Source organism: Centruroides sculpturatus, unplaced genomic scaffold (genome assembly GCF_000671375.1).
Source record: "Centruroides sculpturatus isolate CEXI.00-Female unplaced genomic scaffold, Cexi_2.0 scaffold453, whole genome shotgun sequence".
In the NCBI taxonomy this organism is placed as follows: Eukaryota; Metazoa; Arthropoda; class Arachnida; order Scorpiones; family Buthidae; genus Centruroides; species Centruroides sculpturatus.
Genome location: NW_019384758.1, coordinates 46,374 through 58,856, shown reverse-complemented (window position 1 = coordinate 58,856; position 12,483 = coordinate 46,374). Strand labels below are relative to the sequence as shown.

The 12,483-nt window shown below is 32.0% G+C and overlaps 2 protein-coding genes across 3 annotated transcripts in view; one reads left to right on the top strand and one right to left on the bottom strand.

Moving 5' to 3' along the window:
* Positions 1 to 6,477: 6,477 nt before the first annotated feature.
* On the bottom strand, positions 6,478 to 9,080 carry LOC111628745. Its single transcript, XM_023372587.1, has 2 exons — positions 8,792 to 9,080; positions 6,478 to 6,980 (listed from the first exon to the last, which is right to left on the bottom strand). Exons 1-2 carry the CDS (start codon positions 8,901 to 8,903, stop codon positions 6,643 to 6,645), a joined length of 450 nt encoding a protein of 149 aa, XP_023228355.1. The 5' UTR covers positions 8,904 to 9,080; the 3' UTR covers positions 6,478 to 6,642.
* A 2,473-nt stretch (positions 9,081 to 11,553) lies between these two features.
* The window catches only part of LOC111628742 (alpha-mannosidase 2C1-like), a 36,217-nt gene continuing 35,287 nt past the window's right edge, over positions 11,554 to 12,483 (top strand). Inside the window, exon 1 of one of the 2 annotated variants that reach the window (XM_023372582.1) lies at positions 11,554 to 11,718. In XM_023372582.1, coding sequence (XP_023228350.1) covers positions 11,624 to 11,718 — 95 coding nt within the window. In that variant the 5' untranslated portion in view covers positions 11,554 to 11,623. Of the gene's footprint in view, positions 11,786 to 12,483 lie in introns of both variants that reach the window. The other variant, XM_023372583.1, reaches the window with a different exon arrangement.

Genomic DNA, 12,483 nt, shown 5'->3' with positions numbered 1-12,483 from the left:
TTTGCTAAAGCAACGATAAGTGCTTGATTTCAACAAACGAAACGTATCATTTATTCCATAAATTCTGCTATTTGCAGCACTTTTGAATCCAAACCTGAGTCCAGATGGCAAAGGTTGTCTTGAGTTTCATTTCATTTAGAATTAGGTATTGATCAGTAGATTTAAGATTAAGTATAAGTATTTTAGATCTTTAATAAGGTTTTATAAGTGGCGATGCTTACGAGGATTCAATGAACAAATCATTTGCAAAAGCATCGTTTTATCTTTAATGATTATTATCATTATCCCACAAGAATGAATAAAATAAATCTTTGATTTACTTTAATTGTAACAAATACGAGCAATTATTTATTCTGACGTCGTCACAATGCTAAGCTGCAATTACTTAAATAATTTATTTAATTTAAAGTATATCAGTGGCGTTCCATCCTTGGAAGCGGTGGAAGCGCTGCCTCCATTGTATTTTCTTAAATATAAATACATATTGCGCGATTATTTTCATATTTTAACGTACTTTGAATTAATTAAAATTAATATTTTATTATAACTGCATTATGTGTCTTATTACAAATTTATAGTACATGTGAAAAATAACGATAAGATTGCTATTGTATATTTGAATATCAGTGGCGAAGTGGAAGCACTGTATTCCGAATGGAAGCGATGTATTGTCGAAACCGGGTCAGCTTCCAGGACCGGTTCTGGGCTGTTAGCCGCCTGCATGCAAGATATTTGGCCGCCTTCGCCCCATTATGTGAATCGCGAGTAGATTTATAACTTAACGCAACCGATAGATGTTTACTGGTATGTTTTTATGATAGTTCTGTATAGTTGACAGGAGTTTTAAAAAATCCATTAAAATATTTGATATGTTTATTTTGCTCTCCCATCTTGTATCACTTACAGATTTCAATGTTAAACTAGTAATATTATGATTTAATATGTCCCATCTAATAATCTATAAGGGGACGCAGAAAAAAACGTGTACAATTCTTGTACAATGTTAAAAAATAAACTGTTACTTTGGTAGCATCATCTGCAACTAAATTTAATGTATGAGGTGCACAAGATACAAATTCCATAATTTATATTCCTTAAATTACGATTTATGTATCCGTTGTCTCTTTTCACTTCTCCCCCAAGACTACAAATATTCAAGTACAAAGTAACCGATTTCAACTTATTTCTACTTAAGAAGTAGTTAAATAATTAAGAGATTAGAGGATTAGGGACATAAAACCCTGTTGAAAGAGCCTTGATTTTACTTAAACAAAAGCTAAACTGAACCAATCTCTAGTCGAGTACAGTGTCGTCGTAATATTAGATGTAATAAACAGAGAAATTTTCCCAGTTCAATGAGAATGACAGAAAAGTTGTAAATTTTGGAAATTCCCGTAGACATTTGGACCTAAAACGAATTAGTTAGAATACAAATGACAGACAATCTATTAAGTTTAATATACTTAGATTTTTACAGCTACGGTGAGAAACGTTTAAAATGTACAACAACCTTGTCGCGTCCTTTGAGGTATACTAGATGCAACAAAAGAGGCATTTGACATTGACCAGTATCGGCACCCTTGGGATTTGGCAGCCCGCGTGCATGCACGCACTGCACATCTACCAGGGCCGTCTCTGATTCCACCCATTAGCCACTAGTAGGGAGATATACTTGTATGTGACTAAGTTGATTGTTTTAAGATTTAAAAAGTAAAGAAGATTTTATGTTATTTTTATATACGTTTCTTTACAAAGCTATATTTAATTATAATTTTCTTTAAAAGTATATTCATACAACTAAAGAATATTTTTTACCAGGTATGTATATCCACCGCATATTTTATTTCACCAAGTAAGTTTTTATAAATTTATTTTTAAGTTTAGCTTTTATCGTTACTAGCGATTCAGAGTGTAATTGTGATATTGAAAATTTATTTTAAAAAAGTTTTGGCTGAAGACTGTATAAGGAAAAAGAAAACATTATTAAAAGAGACCAATGCCTAAATCTATACTAATATTATAAAGAGGTAATGTTTGTATGTATGTTAGTTTGTATGCAGCAGGTAATCTCCGAAACTACTCATCCGATTTCAAAAATTCTTTCACCAATATTTAGAATGGAACTTCAGGGTGGACATAGGCTATATATTATTCCGTTAAACATGGGGGATGGACAGTTCTTTACGGTAAGCCTTACGGAAAAGGTTACCGTAAAGAACTCTGCTTCTATTTATACCATTTTAGATGCAGTTTTTTCCGTTTTTGATTGCGTTTTAATAGAGTACGTCAACAGAATGTACACTAAGAAAGGATTTTTTGATATTCTCCCCGCGGGGGAGAGAGACAGGATTAAGCTTACTCTGAAAAACTTGGCTTCTATTATACTATTTTAGATGCGGGTTTTTGCGTTTTTGATTGCATTTTAATAGGATACGTCAACATAATGTACACTAAGAAAATATTTTTCGAAAAATTTTATCCCACTGGGGAAGTGTTATACATTTATAATAGATACATTTTGAGCCACAACAAGGCGTGGCGGCGTCTGCTAGTTAAATATAAATTGGCCAACGAAAATTTTTTCCGACATTTTCAAGATAAAAATTTATGAAGACTTTGGCTTCGTGGATGCATAAAAATGCAAAAATTGTTTTCTTGGCTACTATTTTCAAATGAAATTAATGTCTGGAATAAGAATCGCTTTGAAGATTTAAATAATATGAGTAAAGCTGGCAAGACACGAAAATCGTAAATGTCACATCTATTCTTTCGTAAAATTGAAGCAATTTGGAAATCAAAGCAGAATAGAATTTAACATTAGTAAATAACATAAAATAAATATTGAAAATTATAATAAGATACTACGGCTAATAGATATATTATATCTAAATTAATAGATGTTATATGTTTTCAAATATCTGTGATGGTAGCTGTTTATTCGTTCATACATATATATGTCTCTTTAATCGGAAAAATTACGAGAATTCCGGATGACTATCTTATAGCCTTTAGTTCAGAAACATCCTTTATTGAAGATACAGGTTACATATGCATTTCGGGCTTATTTTATCTTTAAGCCGCTCTTCAGTGCTATACAAAAAAGTTTTCAAGGATATACATCATAATGTAAAGTACGATGTATTGTGTGTTAAGAAAAATATTAACGTCGTTACCCTACTGCAGTTTGACATTAAAAATGTATCTTCGGGAATTTTTAGTGATTGTATAAAGTTTTAATGTAATATGATACAGTATACATCCACTTTTAAAGATTGGTAAATAATGTAAAAAAACCCAGAAATATCGTATTAGTGTGGCAGAAGGATTTGTAAGAAAAAATCTGGAAAAACTTTTTTGTATAGCACTGAAGAAGGGCTTAAGTATAAAATATTTATTATTATTTATTTAGTACAAGGAAAACCTTGTATGTACGAGCTATTATAACTAAAATCACAAACTGTAATAAATAACAATACAAAAGGAAAATGCAACAATACGAGGTCTGTTCAAAAAGTATCGGACTTTTATTTTTTCCGCGTAAACCAATGATGCGCGAGAGGCCTCTTTCGGTGGAGTTGTGGAGGAGACACTCATGCCCAGCTCTGAATTTTTCCCGCCTGCAGGAAGCGTCAGTCGTTGGCAGTCGGCCTATGAGTGAGGACATGTAGCGAGCTCTCGTCGGATTCTACTAAGTTGGGAAATAACTGAACAACGTGAGCAGTGATATTACATCAAATTTTGCCAAAAACATTGGCGATACACGAGCGTAAACCATTCGCAAGATTCAGCAGGTTTTCGGGGACGATCCTCGAGGCCAAAAAAAGCGCGGCAGGCCCGCAGCAATATCAAGGTCATGTTGACAGTTTTTTCGACTCTCGTGGGGTGGTGTATTGTGAGTACGCACCACGAGGCCAAACCATCGCAAAGGAGTACTACCAGGAGGACCTTCGTCGTCTTTCCGATGCTGTGCGACGCAAACGACCGGATCTGTGGTCGATCAAAACTTGGCAGCTCCATCGTGATAACGCATCAACCCATTCTGCGCATCTGATTCGGGCTTTCGTCGCCAAACACAACACTCCTGTGGTTCGTCACGCTCCGTACTCTCCCCACATGGCTCCGTGTGACTTTTGGCTATTTCTCAAGCTGAAAATGCCGCTAAAAGGAACTCGATTTTAGTCGAGAGAAGACATCGTGCGGAATGCGACGGACCGGCTGATGGCCGTTCCAAAAGATGCGTTCCAGCAGTGTTTCTAGCAATGGCAGGAACGCTGGGAGAAGTGTATACACTACCAAAGAGACTACTTTGAAGGAGATTAGGGTTTTGTACCTCAAAATCAATAAATGTATTTTTGCCGACCAAAGGTCCGATACTTTTTGAACAGACCTCGTATAGCGCGTGACAATTAGACTGAAAAGAAAAAAAAAATAACACAAGGTTAATATTATCCGAAACAAATAATAACATTTATATACTTATAAGTAAAATACATGAAAAAGACAAATGAAAAAATGGCAGCGAATGGTCGGCATAAACAAAATAAAATAAATAAAAGAAAAGAAAAAACTAAGCAATTACCTGCAAAAAATTAAACAATTATTTAAAATACGCACAAAAGCGCCGACTATAAACGCTGCCAACTCTCAAACACTGATTCGTTCACTTACATAATCAATTTACACCTCCTGGTGGTAAGCATCTGGAAAAAAATTTCTTAACCTTAACAAATAAATAATCAATAATTTAACTTTGTTACAAAACTATAAATACAGTAATATTTATTCCAGTCCTGCAACAACCGTTTATGTGCTTGAACCGAAAAACTATCTTCACCAAAATACTTTTGTCTGAGTGAAGTCAGCGCCTTACATTCCGTTATTACATGAAAAGCATCAAAATTAACAGTAGTGTTACAAAATTCACAGTAGTCCATACGTGGACTTAACATTCTTCTAATCATGTTACATCTCACATATAATACGGCTTGTGTAATACAAAAAAATCTTTCAATAATCAAATAGGTCATCGACCCCTATTCATTAAACACATCCAAATACCATATATTTGTAATTAACCGCCTTGTATTTAAACTCAGTTATATAATTATTCGCCAAACTCATTAAAATATCAGAAATCTCACTTTCATTTATCATTGTCGGATCATTTCGATAACTAAATTTCTGCAACAAAGATACAATTCGATCTCCCCACGATATTCTTTGAGAGATTAAAAATATTTTAGCGGACTCTGTAAGTTTACTAGAAGACTGTTTACGTAACCATTTTAAATTATTTTTTATTATATTAAAATAAAGGGGCTCTTTGAACTCCAAATATATAATATACGATGGAATCCATCTCTTTAGAGAATATAAACGCTTAATAAAATTGATTTGTATATTATCATCTCTCTCTCCAATCAAAGCCCCAAATTTCAGATCCATATAACACTACTGATTGAATAAATGACTCAAATAATTTTAATTTATTTTTCCAACGTACCAATCTACCAGATACACAAGTTTTAATTAATAATCTTATCAATTCCAAAAGTCACTTTACTGTGACTATACTTTAAATGTTTTAAAAAACGCCCATTAGACTGGAAAACTACACCCAGATACTTGTACTCATCAACAACATCTATTTTGCGATTTTGTAAAAACCAATTCTCATTATTAGAATGTTTTCCTACATTCCGAAATACCATTATTTTAGATTTATCAATGTTAACAGACAATTTTAACTCTTGTAGTGTGTGTCCTAAAAATTCAATCATTCTCTGTAGACCTATAGGCGAATCTGCTATAACAACCAAATCATCTGCATATGTCAAGATTTTTACCTCCGTTCCCAACAGATCAATGCCCACCAAATTAGAGTCATTCAATTTACTTACAAGTGGATACAAATATAAATTGAACAATATTGGGCTCAATACACAACCTTGTTTCACACCTTTTAACGTGAAAAATAAATCAGTCGTACCCTCCTTAGTAGACACGCACGCCTCTGTATTAGTATACAACTGAATCAAAAAGTTTACAAATTTATAGCTCAACCCAATCTTCAGAAGTTGACTCCATAAAAGATCTCTATCCAACGAATCAAATGCCGCCGTCAAATCAACGAAGAAATCGTAAAATTTACCTCGTTTCTTCTTTAAATACTTCTGTATTAGGGCATGTAAAACAAAAATATTATCCAATGTCGAAAAACCAGACCGGAAACCAGCCTGGAAATCAGAAAATATCTCAAACTTATTCAGCCAAGATATCAAACGTATACATAAAATTTTACAAAAGACTTTAGAAATTGTCGGCAGTAACGAAATTGCTCTGTAATTATCAGGTAAATCTCTAAGTCCCTTTTTAAATATAGGAATAATCTTACATATGCGCCAGTCTAAAGGAATCATCCCTGATTGATAAACATTGTTAAACAGACCTACCATATACCATATATCCAATCAGATCTGGGAAATTCTTATATAGTTCCACCGGTATCCCATCAATACCTGGAGCAGTACCATTTTTCATAGTAGCTAGAATCTTTTTGACTTCCTGTTCTGTTATCTCCGTATCCAACAACTCGTCCTGCCAATTCATACACCAATTATATATAGACATATCCGGTAAATATTAACTAGAATGAAATTTCTTTGAAAAAAAAGCTACCCAATCAAGATCTGGAAGCTCCCTGTATTTACTCTTAACAAAGAAATTAATAAATCGCCAGAACTGTTTACTGTCACCAGACGCCAAATTCTTATTGATCTTCTGCAAAAAAGGCTTTTTCTTAGCTCTACATAAATTGCGAGTCACATTACGTTCTTTAACAAAATTCGTAACAGCAACACTATTTCCACTCTTTGTTCGTCTCATCCTGTTCAACGCCTCATTTCTTCTTGCAATACTCAACTTACAATCCATATCAAACCACACGAAATTGGAAAATCCAATTGGCCTTTGACACCAATCTGAAAATGATGATTTAATTAAATGAGTTAAACCTTCCAACGTTAATACTGACTGACTCTGAATCGCACATAATAGGTTCCCTATACTTATAATTTATCTTCTCACTACCTTCTTCCCTCCAAAAAATTCTCTCACTCTTACTCATATACTTCTTAAGTGATTTTCGAATTTCCTTCTTAGATTTACAATCTAAGACTACACTTATCGGAAAATGATTACTATACACTTTATCTAATACAGAAAATCTTGTTACAATAGATAATTTATTTAACTTAACCAAAGCCAAATCAATTACAGAGGAGCCTATATCACTCACATATGTATAATAACCTTTAGATACAGATGAGCCTCTACCATTTAAAATAATATATCCCGCATCTTCACAAAAATCTAACACCAATTTTCCACGATTATTTAATACTGTATCTTTTGATGACCTCAACATCCAATCCTGATCAATATTCTCATTACTTTCATAAATCCATTCCTGCAGTTCTACTCCAATGCGAGCATTAAAATCACCAATTAAAAAGTCTATCTTATAACAATTAACCAACCTAGCTACCTCTGTCCAAATAGAATTCCATAATACAGGTCTTATATACATAAAACAGAAAGAAATTACTATAGGCCCTATAGACAATTCCACAACAATCCAATGCCTATCTTTTTCCAAGATATTTACTTTCCAAGAGTTAGACAATAACAACAACCAGCCACCAATACAGCGCCCTCTATCAGCCTCTCGATAACCTGCCTCCGAAAAAACAGAAAATTTATCCATATTTTGCAAATTGGGAATAGCAGACCTGCCATCCCACCACGTTTCCATTAAAAAAATTATATCAAAAGTATACAAAAAATTCCAAAAAGAGATAGGCTTATTTACAATACCTTCACAATTCCATGAAAGTACCGACGTACCTATTCCCAGTCAAGTTGACATTTGTTCTTCCATTTTCTTAGAAACTATATTATATTTATAAATTTTATTATCAACTTTAACCGCATTTCTATTATTTAAATAAGTAATTGAAGCACCCAATCTCTTTTTTTCTCTTGCGAAATCATTCATTATTTTCCTTATGTCTCTAGTTAAAGGAGGAAGGTCATTAATTATAAATATCCTCGTTCCTTTTAATTTAAATGCTGCTCTTTTAATCTTACATTTATCACCATAGTCAAAAAAACTACAGTAAATCAACCTAATACTATCTTTCCGTTGTTGACCCAATCTATAGCACTGCTCTAAACGAACATTATCGACACTTAATTTATTTTGAAAAAATTCCAATACTACATCTTTAACTTGTAAGTTATNGTTGACATTTGTTCTTCCATTTTCTTAGAAACTATATTATATTTATAAATTTTATTATTAACTTTAACCGCATTTCTATTATTTAAATAAGTAATTGAAACACACAATCTCTTTTTTTCTCTTGCAAAATCATTCATTATTTTCCTTATGTCTCTAGTTAAAGGAGGAAGGTCATCCATTATAAATATCCTAGTTCCTATTAATTTAAATGCCGCTCATCCAAAAAACTACAGTAAATCAACCTAATACTATCTTTCCGTTGTTGGCCCAATCTGTAGCACCGCTCTAAACGAACATTATCAACACTTAATTTATTTTGAAAAAATTCCAATACTACATCTTTAACTTGCAAGTTATCATCTTCCGACTCAGGCAAACCAGAAATTATTAAATTATTACGCCTTAAGAAACACTCAAACAGCTCCTGACTTAATGTAAACTCGGCCATTTTGTTTTCCAAATCTATTCTATCGTCCGATAGAATCTTACCGGTATCGTATGTAAATTTTTTCTCTAAATCTTCTAATCTAGTTTCTAGATTAACAATAGCTTCGTCCAAATTTTCTACCCAGGAGTAGATTCTATCAATCCTAGCAATCATTCCTTCCAATTTCTTATTCTGCTTTAAATTTAACTGAATAAGTAACGATATCCCATCCTTAATATCAAATTCTCCCTGAAGTACATAATAACTCCAAGATACTCGTCTCCTCCAGTGGGTCAGAATGAAATATCTTAGGTCTACTATCCGACTGACTTACTGGTGAATAAGTCTTCCTTTTAGACATGACGAAACAAACCAGTGAGCTTACCTGCAAAAAATTAAACAATTATTTAAAATACGCCCAAAAGCGCCGACCATAAACGCTGCCCTTAAATATAAAATAAGCCCAAAATGCATATGTAACCTGTATCTTCAATATAGAATGTTCCTGACCTAAAGGCTGTAAGATAGTCTATCCTCTACCGGAATTCTTGTAATTTTTCGGATTAAAGAGACATATATGTATGATAGATGTTATATGTTTTTTATCAAAGCAAGAATTGACATTTAGAGGGCATAAGGAATCTATTAAATCTAACAACAAAGGTAATTATATTGAACTTGTTTATTTATTAAGTACGTCAGATAATCTATTAAAATACATTTAAATAAATCTACGGTTTTTACTGGCTTATCAAACAAACGAATACGAATGGACCCTAGACAATTACTGACTGATGGCCAATGAAAGTCGGCTTCTTACAGAAACAGAGCTTCCCAATCATCAAATGTCACAGCACGCCACTGAAATATATGCCGTCTCCCGCAAATTAGTAGTGGCTTGCCCCTGTACATCATACTGTTTCTTTAACAATAGAGTCGTGCCGATCTTATACCTCCTTCCATAAAGGAAGTTTGAATTAAATTAACACGATTTTCGGTTTGCATCGAAAGGTCTTTTATAGTTACTGTAGGAATGCTGACCATATGGTTTTCATATTTAGTCAAACTTTTATTTATTTAACTTCTTTCTCGTGAATAAAAAAAACAGACAACCGGAAAACGCGCGGAAATTTATTTATTTTGGTTGCCATTTGAAAAAAATTGCAGCCCAAAAAGTTCTTCAATTTATTAATTTATGAAGACAAACAATAACACATCATTGAATGAAAACATAATGCAGTAAAATTATGGTATAAATGAATATAATTTTAACGGTACTAAATTCATCTAATATTTAGTACTTTAACACTTAGTGTCGTAATTAAATATAACTGAAAATAATCAACTTTTTAATTAAATCCTTATTTCTTATTTACAAAGATTTTTAAANCTTTAAACGCTTTTCTAGTGATATTACGACTTCAATATTTGTGGCGGACGGACGTAAAGTCGAATGAAATGACTTAAACTTGATTTTTATTTTTTCGTATATTTTTTTGACAAACGACGTATAATCGGGAACGACGTAACTCGAAACGACGTAAGTCGAGGTATACCTGTATTCAAAGATATTTATTGTGAATTCATTAAAAACATAAATTTTATGTTAATTTGTAATAAGAATTAGCTTTAATTATTTTTTTCACAAAATGGACTTCTCCTACTTTCAAAATCAACAGCTCAATTAACTAACAAGCACAATTAAAAGCACTGTTAATATTAATTTTAGTTAAACAAGGGCATTTGCTTTTTCAAAGTACTGTAGCATCATCATCATTTGAGCATTTTTGTTGATCCTGATCAGAAATATCAGCAATATCTTCATTGTTTTATTTTTATCATAATTTTCCTAATGATGGAAAAAATAAAAATATGTTATTAATCAACAATTTGTTTTAGCAGGTGATGTTTGTTTAGTCAAGTATTAAGCAATTTTTCTTTCTTCAGAATTTGTGCTCAATACCAAGTTATTCCAGTTGGGAACAGTTTGAGTATGGAGATACTGCCATATTTTGTTTGTCATTTTTGCAAATGATTACTTCCCTATGCTTAAAAAAAATTTAATAACACTGACTTAAAATTGTTTAAATAACTTTACTAAATACAAAGATTAATGTATAAAAAGAAAACACAGTGACAGTCTTAAGTGATAAAGTCTGAAAGCAATGACAATGACACCTGGTTGATAGGAAAGTTACCATGGAAGAAAAAATTGTACTATCAGTTTCAATTAAAGTAAAACTGACAAAAAGCACAAAACAAATTGAAAATTTTCAATATTCTAAAATCTGTGGGCAAATTTGAGATAACATGCGTGCTTACTTAAATAAATAAATAAATATCAAATAATGAAGTTTACACTTAAAAATTGTGAAATTTTGTATGGAGGATTTCCAAAACTGTGTTAGAGCAAAATCGTCTTGTAGAAGTACTGCCTTGTGCAAGGGATATCTGTACATACATAGACATATACATACAGGGATTCTCAAATTATGCATGAGTTGCATTTTAAATCAAGCATTTTAAATTGAATGTAATTTGAGCAAAATTTTTTATTTGAAGTAATAATCAATGCAGTAATTGCAGTCTGTGTGTGATCTAATTTTGCTAGCATGCCATAAATATGAATGGTGTTAAAACTGTTTAATATTTTTAATACTATTCTTAAGAATTGTCAATTTTACTATTCATATGAAATATTAAAATTAATATTCATTATTCAGGTGTAATGATATATTAATTTTATTAATTCTGTTTTAATTTAAATATATTTTATTTGTGAATATAGCAAAAATATTTGATTCTGAGAATTGTAAGGTTAATTTTATTTATAAATTTTTTAGGTAATAGATACAGTCAAAAATTTGAAAGATAAAGGTCGTGTAACATGCAGTATGATGTTATTTGGTCATGGAGATGGTGGTGGTGGTCCCACAGAAGATATGCTGGAACGACAACGTCGATTAGAGGATGTTGATGGAATACCTAAGTAATAAACAATAAATATATTTTTAAGATTCAAATTTATTGTTTTTACTTTATTTATTAAACATTTGGTAATATATTTTTATATTTAGCATTTCAAAATTAATTGTTATTTGAAAGTTTACTTTTATTTTGATTTCTATAATTTCATTTAATACTCCAGAATGTCAGCCTTTATTGCTGTACAAAAGTTTTGTACAGTCTTTATTGCTTTATTTACAATGTACAAAACACATGCACTGAAAAAAATCAGCAAGTATACAGAACTTACCCAGGAAATAAGGCATCTGTGGAGGATGGATAGGGTGCTTATTGTACTTGTTGTACAACTCTTCTCTACAGGTATCATACCCCACACACTACACAAAAGGTTAGGAACATTACAGTTGAGTAGAAACACATACATTATCTTACAGAAGACCATTATATTGAATACATGTCATATTGTTAGGAAATTCCTGAATACAGACACACACTGACACACTTATTTAATTTTAGTCTTGTTTTGGGTGTTCTGTGTACAGCATAGTACACAGAAATCAGTTTCAACCAAGTATAACCCACTAAACCCAACATAATAATAATAATAATAATAATAGACAGTATTGGAAAACAACACGCACAAAATGTACTACGACAGAGCCATAATCACAGATAAAACAATTTACCACAACAGACCAGACATCACACTCATTGACAAACACAATAAAATCACATACATTATAGACATAGCCATTCCAAACACTCACAATGTACAAAACACATGCAC

Coding starts and splice junctions, on each gene's coding strand:
- LOC111628745 (XM_023372587.1), bottom strand. CDS start 8,903: ATGATTGCTAGGATTGATAGAATCTACTCCTGGGTAGAAAATTTGGAC. Junction 6,981..8,791: donor AAAATTTACATACGATACCG/GTAAGATTCTAT, acceptor CATCATTTTCAG/ATTGGTGTCAAAGGCCAATT.